Raw genomic sequence first — 20,233 nt, forward strand, 5'->3', positions numbered from 1 at the left:
CGAGCGTGGCCGTTTTCGTGCGGGTGACACGTAAAAGCACCCACTACACTCTCTGAGTGGTTGGCGTTAGGAAGGGCATCCAGCTGTAGAAACTCTGCCAAATTAGACTGGAGCCTGGTGTTGCCATCCAGTTTCACCAGTCCTCAGTCAAATCGTCCAACCCATGCTAGCATGGAAAGCGGACGTTAAACGATGATGATGATGATGATGATGATGATGATGATGATGATGATGTGCATATGTGTGAGTGTGTATGTGTGTGTGTGAGTGTGTATGTGTGTGTGTGAGAGAGAGAGAGAGAGAGTGGGGGGAGAAACAAGTGACAGGACTAATCACAAGTTTACTGCATTTCTGATGGTGAGTGTAACAAAAAAACTATTTGCTGACAGACAGTATCACTTGTTTCCACAGATTTAGCTGATTTATTTTGATATCAAAATCAAATGTTAACAAATTCTTCAAGAGAAGTTATCTGTTCATTTGCAGGCACCATTTTCTATTATATACAAAGTGGACTGGAAAAAACAAAAACAAAACAAAACAAAAAAACCCAACAAACAAACAAAGTTGGATTAATTCCATAACAATATTATTTTGTCTCTGTGGCGCTTCATTGCCAACAATAGCAATAGCTTCTCATTTAGGCACAGGGCCAGTAATTTTTGAGGAAAAGAGGTTAGTTGATAACATTGATTTCAATACTTGACTCGTATATTGTTTTATTGACTCCAGAAGGATGAAAAGCAGAGTTGACCTCTATGCTATAATTTGAACTCAAAGAGTTGTAACTAAATACAGCAAGACCTTTTGTTGGAGGCTCTAACAGTTCTTTGGCAAAGTCTTTGAGTTCAGAGCAATTAAATACTGCAATATGTATGGTCTGGTGCTGAGAGCCTCAGCCTGTTTGAAATAGTAGCTAAATCTTCATCAAATCATACTTTGTCTTAGAAAAAGAAGACAGACTAAATAACACAGTCTTACAGTACACTGAAAAAGATAAGATGGTTTAGAGCTGGGAAGTCTTCAATCATAGTTTTGCTCAACTATGGCTAACTTGAATGGTTAAATGACAACGCTGCTGCTGCCACTGCCAGTAAGACATTTTTATCCATATAAACAAGAAAAGAAAAACAAACAAAAATAGTAAACAGTCTACTGACCTGCTTGTTCATAGTTTGCATAGCTCGTGTAACACCTTTCATTGCTTGGGCCATGGCATTATTAGAGCGTAGTGTTTGGATTTTCAGTGAGACAGCTTGAATGTTGGCCTTCATTAAAATAAACTTCTTGACATATCGCCTCGTACGCACCAAATCTTTGGCCATAATTTTTACAGCATCCTAAAGGACCATAGATAAATAAACAGAAATAACAATGAATATAAAAAATTTAATTACCAATGGTTACATTTCAAAAGCCTATGAGATTAATCTTGTTATATTTCTGTTGAAATACAGTCATTGTCTTAAGTACTTTTGAAAATAATGAAGAATTTATTAAAATAGCTGTCATTATTAAGTTGGTGTTTGGGACATAAATTAACGTGAAATTCTGACAGAAGGTTAGGGTTAGGGTTTGAATCACATTAAAACAAAGTTTATATCATAGGCAGTCTGAGGCAAGTTGGTATCAAAAGGTTAATGACAAAAATAGATCGACAATATTTATTTTTCCCAATGCTTAATCCTTTTGAATTACAACTTGTAGGAGTAGGTGTGGTTGTGTGGTTAAGAAGCTTACTTCCTAACCATGCAGTCTCAGGTTCAGCCCCACTGTGCAGCACCTCGAGCAAATGTCTTCTACTAAAGCCCTGGGCTGACCAAAGCCTTGTGAATGGTAGACAGAAACTGAAAGAAGTGTGTGTGCATGCGCTTGTCTTGATCACACAAGAGATGTTGTTTGTTACCAGTTTGCCATGAAAATCACATCTGGCCATGGGGAAATGGGATGTGCATTCTAACCTTGCAAAACCCCTCACCAACCCACGGGTTGGCGGATTGTCACCTGAGTGGTGCAAAGGTATCATCTGCCAGGAATAAGGAATCACCAACAAATGGGGGATGCAGTGGCATGTTATAGCACATACCCTCACACTACTACTCATTTCACTCATCACATTTTATCAAAAGACTAAGTTACTATTTTTCCTATTAATCCTTTTAGCATTCACATTTCAGTCAAATGTAATGCTTACTTATTCACACTGTTGTGAATTAGTCTTGAATTATCTCATGATTTTGAGATTTTGATGATGCGACTGTTTATTTTTAGAATGACATTGTAGGGTAGGCATGATAGGCTAGATCTGACTGGTCTAAACATAAAACAGGTTTTGAATATTTGGGCCAGATATGGTCAATTTAAATGCTAAAGGGTTAAGAGACAACAACAGTTTCATTAGCAAACTGACTCAGATACAAACATATACATCTATCTACTTTACATACACATTCACACAAGCAATGAACTTTCATACAATTTCTATCCACCAAAATTCCCTCACAAGACATCGGTCAACTCAAAGCTACAGTATAAGACATTTACCCAAGGTGCCACATAGTGAGATTGAACTCAGATCTATGTGGCTACAAGGAAAAAAAAAAAAATTAACCATAGAGTCATGCATCATCCATTTACATACATCACACGTCTATAATTACTTTTCTCCTACACATTGTCAAATATTGCTAACTCCAAGCCACTTTCACATCTTATATTATCTTAGAGCTTCTATGTAAAATATCATTACACATCCAACATACAATTTTCAGCTAATATACCTCCAACTGAGGTGTGTTTCCAATGTTCAATGCTCATGTTTCACACACACACACACACGTTTTATACAGCTTGTTATTTTTAACAATGAAAGAAAAGTTCTGTGTTATGGTTGCTGTTATTTTCCACCCCTGACAGCTCTGATCAACCAGACCCAAGTTCAAAGAGATTCCAACCAAAACTATTTAACCCTTTTATTCAAATGTACTGTAGCTATGATTAATTCATATATCCTAACATTTAATAAGACAGCAGGATGTGAATTTGACTGCTATTTTGAGCAACCACAAACTCTCCCTCATTAGCTTGTGTCAGGTAAATAGCCTCAGCACTTTATTAAATTGTGTTCTTATCTTTGCTACTGCATTTTTTTTTAAAGATTGTAATTTCCCAAGTGGGAACTGAAACTTTTGGTTTGTGCAGTGAGAATATAGAATTAAAACCAACTCACCATTTGGGAAATAGGTTTTCTTTCATAATTCTAATACTTAGTTAAATTCAGTATTCTAGAACAGGGTTAAGAAGTGGATGCAAATGCAAATTAATGTATGTGTAGAATAATATGATGTGAATATATGCATCAAGTGCTTAGATGTAACTCTCATGATGTACCTAAGTATGCGTGTGTGTTTACACATAAGCTTACATAGGTTTTATGTAACTGTCATAACAAAAATATTTTTCATGTAAATGTACGCATGCGTTAGTGTACATGACTGTGTGTGTGTGTGCATGTATGTGGTTAACCAAACTGATTTCAGTTTTTTTTTAATTTAAAAGTATTTTAATTGTCCAAGAAGAATTTTACTTGCAGTACACAACATACGCATTAGTGAATGAATGCAAGTATTTTACTCCTTTACTAGTTTTAGTCATTAGACAATGGCCATGTTAGAGTACTGTCTTCAGTGGTGTTAGTTAATCATATCAACCCTGATATACAAGGGCATGCAACTCAACACAAGTCATGAACAAGAAGTTTGGTAGGCCACAACTAGTTTCTTTGTCATTGTGTGTGTATGCATATATATATATATATATATATATATTTTGCTAAGGCATTGTAAGACTAATAACCTGGTGTAGAACTCAATACATATATGCTTCAGAATGAAGCATTAGTTGAGTACAGAGTGGTAATAAGAAAATGAGATGACAAAGGAATAAACAATTATCTTATGAACTTCATAAACTTACAGCTGTTTCTGCTATAAGAAACCTTTCCTCCCATTACCCATGTTGTGTCTAACCCAATCCTGTCCCCCAGGATTTATACTAATCATTACATTGAGTCCTGTCCCAGAAATTTGGCCTCTGAAATTCCTTCCCTGGTCATATCTTTCCTGCAGGTATTGACTTATAAAGGTCCAAAAAAGAATATTAATGGTACTAATGCATAAATCTCACCAGTGTAGGAGGGTCTGTAAAGGACATGGGCAATTGCCCTTTACTCTAGCCCCAGCAAGAACAGAAAAACTTCACAAAATACTTTGTGACGCAAGTTAGGAATCCTTGGGTAAATGTTTTAACCTTTTAGCATTTAAATAGGTCATATCTGGCCCTAATATTCTAGCTGTTTTTTGTTGAAACTGACCAGATGCAACCTATCACATTTACCCTACATTTAATCTAATGTTACATTTAATCTAAATGTTAATCTAAAAATAAACAATGACATCTTCAAAATCTTGAACTTACAAGATAATGCATGATTAATTCAAAATAAAGTGAATAAATAAGTGTTATATTTGACAGAGTAATCTGAATGTTAATGGGTTAATCAATTGTCATTTAATAACTGATCCAAAAACAAGAAACAGTACGAAAATTAAACATCAGAAATGGAGCAAATCAGCTATTTGGAATTGAAAAGGAAATTAGAGCAACAAGCAATACAAGGATTAACAAAAGGTGGTGAAGAAGCAAATATAATTCAAGAAAAAGTATTATAAAATGCTTCAATATCTGCTAAAGCAAAGAATAAGTACTTTAAATATGAAACTAAAGATAAATATAGCAACCTACTAAATGAAGCAAATGTAGTAGCTGATAGATGGCAAGAGTATTTTGAAGAAATTCAGTCACAAAGCAAGGGTAGTTAGCAATGTGTTAAAACAATCAAGAAATGAAAGCTCCTTTAATATTCAGCAAGAGCTAAAATGCACTTCAGAAGTTACAGCAGCAATAAATCCCCTGGAATGCAATAAATCCCCTAGAATAGACAACATAAATTGCAGAACTGTTGAAGCATGGAAGTGAATGTGTCACCGAAATTTTTTGTAAAATTTGTATAGTTTTCTGTACTGTAGAATGGTAAAGTAAATGGATTAAATTGTTATAGCATGGCTAATGAAAGGAAATGCTAAGTGTGAAAATAATTGCATAATTAGTTTAATTGTATAATTAGTTTAATTAGCCATTCAAGCAAAGTTATGCTCTATGTTTTAATTGTGAGAATGAAATAATAATAATGATTGATATATGTTTGTTTTTACATTCATTTTTTCACGCTGGCATGGAAAAATAAATAAAATATGCTGCAGTAGATTTTCTACAGCTGGATGCTTTTTCTGACACACACCAGTTGAGCAATGGGGTTGAATGTAATTGACTTACCCTTCCCCTAAAATTGCTGGCTCTGACACTAGAAATCTAAGATTTATTACTGGCAGTTTCATACTTATCCTAATTTAGAGATTAGTGTAACTGGTTTTGTATAAATAAAATACAATATAAGAGCTGATCTGTTAGTTCTAAGATAGAAAAAAAAGCCTTGAACCAAATGTCCTATTCAAACATTGTTATTCAGTGAAATAAGGTTGATTTCCAGGAAAGAAGAAACATTCAAGTTAATATGTAAATGCTAATTTGTTATGTGCAACTGAAGAAGTTTAAAATAGCAATCTGTGTATCATACTGATTACATATACATCTTGGAAAGCCAAATTTTTATTGAGCTGGCCAACTAATTGCACCATAAGTGATATTTCAACTACTGTTTCCCAATGTCACTGACAATGGATTTTGTCTTTGCATGCAGTTGCTTCTAGACAAAACTCCAAAAAGGCAAAAATGTGCATCCACTGCTGTTGGATTTTTGTTTACTACTGATATATTTATGTGTTTTCCTTTTTTTTTTAAATACTGTGAGATCGAGATCGTTGCCAGTGCCGCTGGACTGGCTCCTGTGCAGGTGGCACGTAAAATACACCACTTTGAGCATGGCCGTTGCCAGTACTGCCTGACTTGCCTTCGTGCCGGTGGCATGTAAAAGCACCTACTACACTCTCGGAGTGGTTGGCGTTAGGAAGGGCATGCAGCTGTAGAAACTCTGCCAAATCAGATTGGAGCCTGGTGTAGCCATCTGGTTCATGAGTCCTCAGTCAAATCATCCAACCCATGGAAAGCCGACGTTAAACGATGATGATGATGTATGTTTATAAGAGATGCTATTTCAGGAAGAATAGTGCAGTTAATTTGGCTTTCTGTGATGTGTCTGCATTAAGTGTTAACTATGGTACACAGATTATGCTTGTAAGTATTAATATCTAAGCAGTGAAATACTTGGAACATTAGTCAGACCTTTACACCTACATCACTGACTTATAAGAAAATACAACATCAGATGACCAAATTTATTTAATCATAAGGTAATTTTTTAGGTGGGAAATTCATTATGTGGTTTGAAAGAGTAGATGCCAGAAAAAGTAGAACTCTCTCACCAAACCTTTTCAAAGTATTTTTATAATGCATAATGATATAGAGGCCTGTGAATGTTTTGAAGGAAATGCTAAGGTAGGAGGAAGAGATGTGTTGGAACAGAAAGAGGAATTCAGAGATCTAACAAGATGTCTTGATAAAGCTGCAGGGTATAGACGGTCTGACGATGGCTTAGCTGGCCAAAACTGCAAAGTCACTGTCAACAATATTGTATAAAAATTAAAAAAATATCTATAATATAAATTGAAGTTGGTCGACCGTTGTATTCTTTCTTGCCTTGAGGTTCATGGCCAAACGGCTGAGTGGATTCGCGTGAAAAATGGCACACATGTGGTGACGGGTGCATAGATTGGAACGCACTTTCTATTTTTTTCCTAGCCCCCACACTTACAGAGAAAATCGATTAAAACAACCTGCGTGCGTGTGTGTATGTGAGTGTGTGTCACTGAAGCCATTCATAATAAATAAATAAACTGAATGATAAATTTCATTTATCTCTCTCTCTCTTCTTTCTTTCTCTTTGTTTCTCTTCTTTCTTTCTCTCTCTCTCTCATATATACATACACCATCAACATTACTCTCTCTGTTGCACACACCCCATCAAACATACACACTCACACACACAGGCATACACACGCACATCAATTCTCCCCTCTCACCACAACTTCAAAAGAAGTTCAGTCATAAAACTGAAGTCACAATGAAAACTGTACAACTTACAAAGTATTTAACATTCTGTACATGTAATAGTAGTTGAATGAGAGAAGGCAGTGAAGAGAGAGAGAGGGGGGCAATGTATGATGGAGCTGGTGCAATTACATGCAAGAAATAATAGAAAAAAACAAAAAACAACTGGTGGGAACTGAATCCACATCACCCAGAAGTCATAGGTTTAAACCCCAGTAGCTATGATGTTACTTGTCTTCATTGACATTTGGCTTAAAATATGTAGCTAAATTTGTGCTGATATATTTAATAAATATTGGGCCCAGTGTATTTATTTGACCAGGGAATGGGGGCAGTAATGCTGCTAAAACAGTACTGCGTTATTGAAGGCTATATATTCTGCAAAGCATCTAACCTTCTGTATATGTATATTAGCAGAGCATGAAACACTTGAGAGAAATATATCCATCCTTCTTTCCCCTGTCTTCTCTTCCCACTACAAGTATTGCAGTTCCTCCTGCTGCTGTTTCCACTGCCACCACCAATTTATGAGTACGTTTGGCACGAAGTAGAGATCCTCTGGCTTCTTTTGTTATAACATCAGGTCTCTTAGAGAAGTCTGTTGAACTAACCTTCCTAACATAGGTAATTTTAGCTTATAGGATTTCAGTAGACTTTAATTACTCTTTACTACTATTAGCTAATAGCCTGATACGATTTCTGGGGATAAGCTGACAGATTCTTCAAGAAGGTTATTACTTATTTACACACGCACACACATACTAAATTCAAGTGTGTGGTGTGTACATGTACATGCATGTGGAAGGGGGCCAGGGTAGTGAGGTTATATATACTGGCACAGCCTAATCACCCTAATCCTTAATGTTAAAAGAAGTCATGGTTTGGTTCCAAAGGGAGACTATTCTAAAATTTGATCACAGGCTTTTTTTTTTTCCCCACAGAGTCAAAAATACATTTACTCTTTTAGTCCTGAGATTGAGCTTCAGACAGGCATCGCTTCCGTTTTATAGTTTGAGGATACTGAAAATTGCAGCAGGAAGAACAACAACCGTCTATAAATATCCTAGCTTCCTCATTTTATATGCAAATGTCTCAGTTTTGCAGTGCATTCTACCTACAGAAGACTGAAAGAAGGCAGGAGTGATGTAAGCATTAAAACAAATTATCACACATGAGTGCACGCGCATGCACACACACATACACACACACACCGACAGAGATTAACATACAATGATGTTTTATTGTTTATGTACATCACATTTTAGAAATTATATAAACAGAAACACACAAATACACAAACAAAAACAAGGAATATACACGAATATTCTCTCTCTCTCACACACTCAAACACACACATAAATGTATACATATACAAATATAATTTCTAGTTTTCATGTAAAACATGGTGTAAGCAGTGACCCAATTTCTTTCAGTCACTGCCAAATTAGCTTCATATAGAGGTATAGCAATGCATATGATATATTAAAGTACATAACACTGTGTGTTCGAAAGAATCATGCCTCACAAGCATCAGCAAAAAAAAAAAAGTACATAGGCAGAGTGCCACATAAATTAAATTTGTAGTGGCATATTAGCATATGGCTCAGATCAGTATTACTGCTTTGTAAGTGACCCATCTAAAAACAATTAGCCTTGAGATTCCTGTTACATCAGTGTTCTGTGATTTGTGAAGAAGTAGTTAGAGTTCAGAAGTGCCGCCAGCAACCAGTTTAACAAGCAGGCATCTAAGTATGAGGGGGTGCTGAAAAGTTCCTGGCTTTAAGGAGTATTGCAAAAGGCCTGGTTGGAGGCCCACCATTCCGAGTTCTTTTACAAGGCTTAGAAAAACTGAAGGCCCGCTGCAATAAGTGTGTGAATCTGATAGGGGAATATGTTGCATAAAATCATAATTAACTGATCCTCCTGTATTTTCTTTTATCCAAAACCAGAAACTTTTCAGCACAGCCTTGTAGTTAGATGCCAGCTAGAAACAGCAGCCAAGCCCATATCATATCATATTACATCCTACTGTCTTGACCAGCAATGGGACAAACTGGATGTGGTCCTAGTTAAGCAATGCCCGAGAAAAGGACAAGATGGCTGCAGGGTTGCCAGATTGGACAACAAATACCAGAGTTTGCTACAATTCAGGACTGCAAGCTACTATTTTTTAAAATTTGTACTACTTGTTATTTTACAATTTTATTGTTTAAAGGGAAGAATTCTATTGAATATCCTATTAAATTATTAATTAAGTAAATTAGAACTGACTTGCAGGCATCTATATATTTCAATTTAGTAACAAAATGTTTATTTTGGACTCCTTTCTGACACAAAGTGCTAGTGTTTTAAGAAATTGATCCAGCAGCCCTGGAAGATCATAACTGGAATGCTTTTTATCATAAGTCTGTTCAATCAAGACTCATCTGTGGTTCAGTAATGATGTGTAATATTTAAAAGTACTTTGCATATAATTGGATAGAACATTAAATTTCTTTATAAACATTTACAAATAAGAGTCAATTATAAAAACATAGCAGTTATTCTACATCATCATCACCATTTTAATGCCCACTTTTCGATACTTGCATGGAATTTGCTGATGGTAGAATTTCTATAGCTGCTTGCCTTACCTGTTGTCAACCCTCCGTTTCTAAGCAAGATAATATTTCTCCATGGTCAAACATATTGGAAATGAAGGACACTCCTTGTGTGACAACGACACTCATTTACAACAATCATATGAAGTTACAGCAAGGAGATAGTAACACACACACACACACACACACAGGTAGGATGGTTGATAGGAGCCAGCTAGATAGAAAATCTACCCAAAGCTACTGTGTCTGTTTTGGCAGGGATTTTATAGTTGGATGTCCTTCCTAATACCAACCACTCTACAGAGTGAACTCAGAGCTTTTTATGTTGTACTAGCATTGACAAATTGGGCATAAGAGGAATCAGATGTAGTGGTCCAGAGAGAAGACTTTGCTGGTATGGACACATGATGTATATGAATGATGACAGCTGTATAAAGAAGTGCTGATCACATAAGGTAGAGGGAACTTGAGGGAAGAAACCCAGAAAAACATGGGGTGAATAGTGAAGATTAATCTCAAGATGTTGAGTCTCACAGTGGAGATGACAGAGGACTCAGATGGTTGGTGTTTTACTGTCCTCAAGAAGACCAGTCTTTCATAGTGGAAATGGGATCCTAAAGGCAACAGCCACCTTTGCTTACACCTACATACTTACTAGGTCCTTCTGTTGCATCCAATCTGTCCCTATCAAGCTTTCCCCACCTTTCACCTTCTTAACACTCACTGCTGACATGCAAGGCAGTCAACCCTGCTCCCTTTCTCAGCTGCTGTAATCAAGCTGGAGGACAACTGAAGATGTGGCTGGCAATGATAAAGGTGGACATGGAAGCACAATTTGGCCCTTGTGTCTATGGTCTTCAGCAGTGGAACCAGGAGTGGGTGTCCATTATAACCTCGACTGTTGGATGTAGTCAGCATTTGTGAGGGTCATGGTGAACTTGTGGGCCAGAGCTGGCTCAACTCACCCTGGGTGAATGCTGCCACAAGTACAAGTAACACCTACCTCGCTGTCAATATTATAACAATGGCACTATTCAATTGCTGCAATTACACGAGAGCCGAATCTGCACACATTTCATCCCCTTTGTGCCAGTAGTTACGTCTCCCTCTCTTTGGAACCATTTCCTTTAACAATCCATCCTCATTCTCAATATCATTCTTTGTTACTCTTTTTATGTGGAGGTGCAATGGCCCAGTGGTTAGGGCAGTGGACTCGCGGTCATAGGATCGCGGTTTCGATTCCCAGACCGGGCGTTGTGAGTGTTTATTGAGCGAAAACACCTAAAGCTCCACAAGGCTCCGGCAGGGGATGGTGGTGAACCCTGCTGTACTCTTCCACCACAACTTTCTCTCACTCTTACTTCCTGTTTCTGTTGTGCCTGTAATTCAAAGGGCCAGCCTTGTCACACTGTGTCACGCTGAATATCCCCGAGAACTATGTTAAGGGTACACGTGTCTGAGGAGTGCTCAGCTACTTGCACGTTAATTTCACGAGCAGGCTGTTCCGTTGATCGGATCAACTGGAACCCTCGACGTTGTAAGCGACGGAATGCCAACAAACTCTTTTTATGTATATATATATATGTATAATGTGTGTGTGTGTGTGTATATATATATATATATATATATATATATATATATATATATATATATATACATATATATATTATATATATATAAGTGAATGGAGGAATGAATTCAGAACATGAAGAGCTGGAATAGTAGTAGTTATAATAATAATAATAATAATAATTCCAAACCATTTGTCCTTCTTTCGCCATTTTCTTTATGTTATTTATAATCTTTTTCTCATCAGCTTCCATTTTATTTCTTTCTCGGTCCAAATCTCGCATGGCTCTGTTTAAAGCACGTTGATTCTGACGCAGCATCTGCTCTGGCGTCTTCTTGTGACCAAACAGCCAATCCATGCTTATAATATTAAAGCAAACAAAATGGAACCTCTAAAATAAACCAAAAAAAAAAAAAAAAAAAAAATTCTTGTAGTGAACTTTTTCTCAAATAACAAAAATAATTTTAGATATTTAAAGTGAAACTATCAAACAGGAAGCAAAAACTTTAAAAAATAAGGTTTAATCAGAGGGAAAAAAGGCACACTTGTGACATATTAGAGGGGCTTTGAAGGCTAGTGCATGAAAAGGAAGAAATAATGACTTGTGTACTGCTGTGGGTAGGCAGAGTACATCAAGATATTGAATTATCCATATATTGAAAATCTGGTTTCAATGCCTGCTAAGAATATCAAAGTGAAGGTGGCGGTTTTAAACTACATGACAGATTAAGTTCACTACTTAAGAACATGTAGAATTCAAGAGGCTTCCATACAGTTTCTGTTTACCCAATTTTGTTAACAATACTTGAGTAGATTTAAAGCTATTGGATTGAATATGGAACTACTATACTCTTAGATGGCAGAAACAAGTAAAAGAACTTTCAGCATTTGTCATGCCTTGTAAGTGACTTGATCTGAGGCCATGCTATTACATCATAGTAAAGCCATTTAATCACCGAAAGTCACACAAAAAATGGTTTGTTGCTGACACTTTTTACACTGTAACTGTTTGAAACTTAGTAATGGGTGATTTCTTATAGATCTGTTTAACTCTTTAGCATTCAGATTATTGTCAAATGTGATACTTATTTATTCACATTGTTTTGAATTAATCATGCATTTCTCACTGCTTCAAGATTTTGATGTGATTGTTTATTTTTAGAATATCATTATAGGGTAAGTGTGAGAGGCCAGATATGTCCAGTTTGAACATAAAAATAGGTTGAATATTGGGGCTGGACATCATCATCATCGTCATTTAATGTCCGCTTCCCATGCTGGCATGGGTTGGATGGTTTGACTGAGGATTGGCAAGCCAGAAGGCTGTACCAGGCTCCAGAACAGATGTTCTGGCAAAGTTTCTACAGCTGGATGCCCTTCCTAATGCCAACCACTCCAAGAGTGTAGTGGGTGCTTTTTACATGCCACTGGTATGGACAGTTTAAATACTTAAAAGCTTAAGAGATCACTTGGTGCCTATAAAAAGTTGCCACTAAGTTTCAAACACCTGCTTTTAAACATAGATTGAATTACAGTAACACAACAATAATTTTGATACATCATAAAATAAATGGAAAGTAAATAATAGTTTTTATCTGTTTTAGCTGGCTAAAATAGTTCTTCCATAATTTAAATAAAAGAACTTTTTCTGAAAATAAATATAAAATTCTTTAGGAGTTAATACATAATGGGGAAAAATGGGGAATATGTGCCAATAAAGAAAAACATCAAAGGCAAAATTAAGACGAACAAATAGGACATGCAATTTACCTGTCAACTGCAAATCAAACTAATGAGTTTTTTTAGTGTGTTGGTGAAGTATGTTTATAAAAACACATACATTATTAACTAAGCTAATGATGATGTAGTCAGATGTAATATTAGATTCAATGAAGCTACTAATGTTGTCATGGATAGAGACCAATGGCAAAAGTAGATTGGCACAATAGTTGAGTACACAACATTTCTTATCTTATGTAGACTGGAGAAATCAAGGAAAATTTCCCTTTGACCAGATCAGTGGTTGTTTTTGATTTTGTGACACATTGAAGATTAAAAGAAAGCAAAAACAAAAGAAAAAACACTGGTACACTGGATAAAAAAAAATTACTTGAGCACTTCACATGGAAAGAGTATTCCTTCAGATTTTCCCCAACCCTTGAGCAAAACAATTGATGATTTGAGCAAATATATTTTAAATTCAAAGTTAGTGTGTAATATTCAAACTTTCTTGCAGTTTATCAAGCATACACTTGTAAATTAAAATGAGTGGTAAGAGTTTAATATGCACACTATCAGTACAATCACTGCACAACCATGCACCTGTGCATCTTAGAGAGAAAGCTTTTACTGATTAAAATTTAGGTGGGGGAGAGAGAAAAAGAGAACTATTCGTTTGTTTCATTAACCAAACTTGTGCAGAGCATAATTATGAATAATGTTTTTCAAGATGCTTGAAGTATTAATACAGAAGCTCTAATGCTTAAATCATATCTTTAAAAATTCACATTGCATCTAGATGCACCAGTGTGTTGTGGCACACTATTTGAGAATTGTTGAACAAGATATATGACAGCAAGTGAATATCTTTTTTTTTACAAGAGAGAAATTAAATTAAAATGTGATATAAATGTAAAAGGAATGTCTCTTAAATGTTGAGGAGCCACTGAAAATCAAGTAACAAACTTTAGATGTGAGCCTTTCAACCTCCTGGGTTCTACCACTTCTGATTTTTCCTGTAGATGTTCAATCTAGGTACCAACAGTGTCAATCTCACCAGTCTGGAAGTGTGGCCTGCAAAGATCCTGCATGAACACCCCACTTCCTTTCACTAACTTACATAAAAAAAACAAAAATACATAAGAAAAGCAGCAGCTTCAGATTATCAAGTACTACCTAGTTAGAGTTTTATCTCTTACCTACTTAAGACCAAGAAACCAGAACTAAGCATCAACCCATAATAGCTTTCAGAGATTTTTTTTTAATGAATATTTGTTTATGGTTTATTATTAATTCAGATTTTTTATTTCCTTTCTACCTAAATTTTCAAAATAGCTTTTATGTAAATCCAATAATTCATTAAGTCACAGATACATTTGCATATCAGACTGATAAATTTTGAGCAGCCACTAAATTCTTGTAGAGGAAAGGAGAAGCCTATAGTGGCTCTCAAAAATTTTTTGCTTATGGATCTTCTATTTTACTCAGGGGTAGGGACCTTCATAACCGTTTGATGTCTAAAAACTCTGATTATATTTTTATGATTAAATATCATTAGACACTGTATAAAAAAAATTGTTGAAATATTTTGTATATTGTAGAAATATAATCAGTTTATTGTACATAAATTCTAACAACAAAATCTTATATGGACCCCCAAGGGTCATATGGACCCTGGTTGAGAACCACTGATCTAAATGATACATAAAAATCTTAATTTCTTATTTTGTTCAGTATTGTTTTTATATATTTTTAATATTACCTCTGCTTTTTTGTTGTGAACATCTTTTCATATACCTGGCCAATTAACCAAGAAGACCCATCCACCACAGCAGTGCTGGTGCCATATAAAAAAACTCATGCTAGTGATATGTTAAAAGCACTGGTGCTGGTGCCACATAAAAACCACCCAGTACACTGTAGAGTGGTTGGAATTAGAAAGGACATCCACTCATAGAAACCATGCCAGAACAGTCAATGGAGTCTGGTGTAGCCCTTGGCCCTACCAGCTCCAGTCAAACCGTCCAATCCATGCTAGCATGGAAAAGGGATGTTAAATGATGATGATGATGATCATCATTATTTTATATAATTTACAAAACTTATCATTATCCAAAAATGAGAGACTATCCACTATTATAAAACAAGTATAGTATAATGATAATCATTGTGTCCACTTGTCATGTCACACATAGCTAAACTGCCCAAAGTGATCTGTGTTGGTTGATAGTATGAATGGCAGGGTAGTAGGGCAGTTAGACTGGATCCCTGAGTGGGAGCACTCAACATAGTAATGGTGGTGAACTGTGTGTGTGTATGTGTGTTGCTTAATGAATAAAGTGGTGAGGGAAGAGGGAGATGAATGTTACATTCAAAAGCTCAACTCACCAATTGTTAGCTGGTCTATATCAATGTTTACAGAATTTTTGAATCACTGTCTGTGCACCTATCTGTTTGAAAGTACATGTGCATTTATGTGTGTATACATAGGGATAAGCCAATTGGGTGCAGCTGTTTGGATGTTGACAATTTGGTACTGGCGGTAGAGACACACATGCACAGAAATATACACATACCAAGAGATTGTGCCAAAGTATCTCATATCATGTATATAAATATGCATACACTCATCTATATACACATGCATACAAACACATTTTCTTTTACACTGCAACCATGCTAGGGAATTGCCCAGAAGGGTTTTGTTCATATTGACTGTAGAACATATTTTACTGTTCTCTATTTATTGAATGGTTAAGTTAACTCTTGATGCAAAGAAATGCAACTAAATGCAGCATCATTTTTGCATTCCCACACACACAAGCATGCACACATGACAAGGCTTTCCACATACTATCTCTCTACCAAATTACTTAAAAAACAAAATTTGCTCTTCCTAACTAGCTTTAGTACTGTTCGAGATATAAATTTGAAGACTTAAAAAATCAATCAATCAATCAATCAATTAATCAACCAACCAATTGATTAATCAATCAAGACAAAAATAGAGATAACTAATTCCTTGGTAGTTGAATAGGTTGAACTGCTAGGAGGAGAAGATGAAGCTAGAGCAATACAACCAAGAGAAATTGAAGAAGCAGTTTATAGCAGCTGTTGATCTAAATACTGGATGGCTATTGTTACTAACCAAATAACAACAACAAAGAAAGACTACCTACCCCCCATAGGTGTTTTCAGTCTTCCAAATTGTTTAGTTTAGATTAAACTTAGGGTGATAGCACCTGCTCCCAGCAGTGTTCAGGAAGTAAAGTTCCAGACACCAGCTTAAATAGCATGCTAGAGACCAAATAGGATACAATTAGTGTTTTGATTGTTCTTTTATTTATTTATTTATTTATTGGTTTTTATTTTTTGAAACTTCAAATTCTCTTTACATCAATGGCAAATCCTATATGTCTATTATCTTCTCTATCTTCCTTATCACTGGCTTTCTCCATTTTGTTATTTTAAATAAAAGTAAAATAAATAAAAAAAAAAACTTCTTGTCTTTTATAAATTAAAAAAAAACTTCTTGTCTTTTATTAACATTTAACTAATGCTTCTCAGAGAGAGAGAGAGAGAGGACTGGTGAGAGAGGAAACAAGAGTGAGGAAAAGAAGGGAAAGATAAAACTAGAGCGAGAGAGAGAGAGAGAGAAAGAGAGAGAGAGAGAGAGAGAGAGAGAGAGAGAGAGAGAGAGAGAGAGAGAGAGAGAGAAAGAGAGAGAGAGAGAGAAACAGAAATGCTAGGAGGAAATAAAAAGCTAGAGCAAGGTAAAGAGAAAAAGAGAGGAGAGAGAGAGGAAGGGTAAGATGCAAGAGAGAGTTGTCTTGGGAAAGAGTCTAATCAACTTGTCTCTTGTCAAGTGCACAACAGCTTAATTGTCCAAATATTCTGTGTGCAGTATGTTCAGGTGTAAATTGGACTGGTGACTAAGGCATCTCAGAAAATTGATCGGATTCACCTGACTTAACGATCAAGTGGAATATAAATTAGGAAATAAATTTGCAAAAGAAGTCATATGCATATGTTTAATAGCTGAGAGGTTAAGAAATCCATTTTACAACTATATGGTTCTTATGGGCATGTGTCTTCTACTGTAGTTACAAGTTAGTGAATGCTTTGAGTGGAGTTTGATAAATGGAAACTATGTAGAAGTCCACCATGTATATATATATATGTCTTTTATGTTTTACCTGTTTCAGTTATTAGACTGCAGCCATGCTGGAGTACCATCTTTACTGGTACAAGTACTGTAAAGTAATATATCTAATGGCCTATTGAGGGCCTGATATAAATACTGGAGAACCACTAAAGCCAATACAGTGTAAATTATTGTTAGAGTTTAAGCCTACTCCTGCAATCTAACTACTATAATTTATTACACACTCCCTGTCTTTCAACACTATTATTTGTTATACACCTATAGACTAACTACCCCAGCTAACATAGATATAAGAAATATGCCCCAAACAGAACATTACTAGTTTTCTGGGGTTCTACTGTTTCACTGTGTTTAGTAACCATATAAAGCACGCAGTATAAGTTCATTATTTACAAGCAAAAGTAAAGTAAATAATTATAATATAAATTCAGATTAATAAAATATTACTAGAACCTGTTGAAAACAATACAACTGTTTAAATTCAAACGGAAAAAAAAATTTTTTAAATTCATTTGGAATTGTATTTTTTCTGAAGTGTTTGATTCTTGAGATATCTTCTATCTTTTGTTCCAGCCATTAGACTGTGGCCATACTGGTGTACTGCCTTGAAGAATTGGCCCCAATATTTTTTTTTTAAGCCAGGTACTAATTCTGTCGATCTCTTTGCTGAACTGTTAAGTTATGGGAACGTAAACACACCAACATTGGCTGTCAAGCAATCGTGGGGACAAAGACACACACACACACGTGTGTGTGTGTGTGTGTATATATATATATATATATATATATATATATAGGAAATAGTGGTGCAAGGTACCAATTTATATATATATGATGGGGTTCTTTCAATTTCTGTCTACCAAATCAACTCACAAGGCTTTGGTCAGCCTGAGGCTATAGTAGAAGATACTTGCCCAAGGTGCCATGAATGTGTGACTGTACCTGAAACCATGTGGTTGGGAAGCAAGCATCTTACCACACAGCCATGTCTGTGCTGAGATAGTTTAAGTTTCTCAGAGATGGTTTTGAAGGTGCAATCTTAGGAGAAAATATCTTTGAAAATGATATTTGTTTATACACATTTGTCGTTTCTACTTTCTGGGATGTTATCTGTTACATTTATCTTTACATCAAGAAGTAAATATGTTCAATAAAGAGCTAAATACAAATGACCATAACTGAAAATACTGGTTTATTTAGCTTTGTCTCTCCATTATGAATATCTTATTAAAATTACTAAAAAAGTATTGAAAGAATTATGTATACAGTAAATGCTTTAACTCTTTTAATATATAATCTGCTTGAGATTGTCTCAGTTTCTAAGATAAAAACTTCCTGTTTAATGTGGTCAAAATTAAAATATTCCTTCAAAATTTCATATTAATTTATGTTCCAAACACTAGCTAAGCAATGACCAAAATATTTTTTATTAAATTCTTTATATTTTAAAAATTAATCCAAACACAAGCAGTATACTTTAACAGAAGTATGATAACAAAAGGATTAAACAATCTTAGCTATTGGATGAAATCAAAAACACAATCTTTTTACATTAATATTCTGCTAGTGTATATCTAACACTTTAGCAACTCTTGAAATGTTGTACATCCTTATTTTCATATCAGAAAAAAGTGCACGTGGCTGAACTGGAACCCACAATCCCAGCAAATAATAATAGCTGCCTTGCAGAGCTGTACAGTCTCTCTCTTTCTCTCCCCCCTCTCTCTCTCCACACACACACACATATATACATATTACAATTTAAAATAGTTGTTTCCCAGTCAGTTTGTCTTATGAATGAATGCAATGTTATGATAGATTATGCCTGCAATTCTATTCCATAATTAAGCATTGCAAATAGATTGTATCAGAAAAAAATGCTACAGATTAAAACAAGAAATTGGTTTACTACATCTAGCATTTGCAGATTCATCAAATACCCAAGCTGAACATACAGACTAAAGACTGCCTAGATACGTGAGGAGTGTAACTGCACATTTTGGCTAGAGTTTGACTCAGCCCTCCTACCCTCTCTTGCACATATACATACACACACAATACCTGCAGCTTACTTGTTTACCTCCCCACCTTTCTTCTTACAAAACATTAGTAACACACCTAAATATTACTGCCATACTACCTTAGTATCACTTTCTTCTTCGTCCAATCTAATTCAAGCTCCAAGAACACTTATGTAAGAAAGTAATAAAAATATATGAACTTATAATATCCGTATGTATTCAGTTTCACTGTGAAATTAGGCCTACACTGGCCTTTTCAGAAGATTGAGATGAGAGGTTGCTTATTCAAGGCTGTCCTGGGTCTAATCAACAACCACCACCTTTACTACAGTGATGCACAAAATGGAGCACATAACCAAGATGTGGGCTACAGCTACATTTTTATATGAAAGAATGAGATCATGTACATTGATCACGAGGCTTCACAATTACACTATGAAATGTTTTTCTTTCTTTAACCTTATATTTTTCACTTTTCAAATTAATCATCACAGCATTAAGCATACAAAATAAAGAAATTAGCTATATAGTGAAAAATAGTGTTCTCTCACCGCTAGACTGACAGCCCAACATTGATGATTATTTGAGACAAGTGTGATGTCCTCTTAAGTGGAACATATACTAGAGTGTCTTATGATTGATCAAACATTATATTCTGCGTTTTTTTGTTGTAATTTTGTTTCATTCACTCATGTTAGAGAGGGTAAATTTGTTCAACCCACTAGAAATAACACCCATATTTTTGAAAGTGGAAAGACTCATTGGATAAAGAAGTCTTAGAAAGATTGTCGGAATAAAAAAGACTGGATGGACACAGCTGGAATGCTTTCCATAGTCAATCTGTTTCATCTGAGCTGGTCTGGGGTTAAACAAGTATATTTATTACAATGTGTGTGTGAGAGAGAGAGGGAGAGAGAGAGAGAGAAAGAGAGAGAGAGAGAGAGAGAGAGAGAGAGAGACAGAGAGAGAGAGA

General features: G+C 35.4%; 1 protein-coding gene across 1 annotated transcript in view; it reads right to left on the reverse strand.

Annotated features, from left to right (window-relative positions):
• LOC106878828 (charged multivesicular body protein 2a) overlaps window positions 1-20,233 on the reverse strand; it is a 36,115-nt gene that overhangs the window by 7,306 nt on the left and 8,576 nt on the right. Inside the window, exons 2-3 of the mRNA XM_014928167.2 lie at window positions 11,546-11,746; window positions 1,161-1,340 (exon numbers count right to left, since the gene is read on the reverse strand). Coding sequence (XP_014783653.1) covers window positions 1,161-1,340; window positions 11,546-11,713 — 348 coding nt within the window. The 5' untranslated portion in view covers window positions 11,714-11,746. The remainder of the gene's footprint in view (window positions 1-1,160; window positions 1,341-11,545; window positions 11,747-20,233) is intronic.

Source organism: Octopus bimaculoides, chromosome 4, assembly GCF_001194135.2.
Source record: "Octopus bimaculoides isolate UCB-OBI-ISO-001 chromosome 4, ASM119413v2, whole genome shotgun sequence".
Lineage (NCBI taxonomy): Eukaryota > Metazoa > Mollusca > Cephalopoda > Octopoda > Octopodidae > Octopus > Octopus bimaculoides.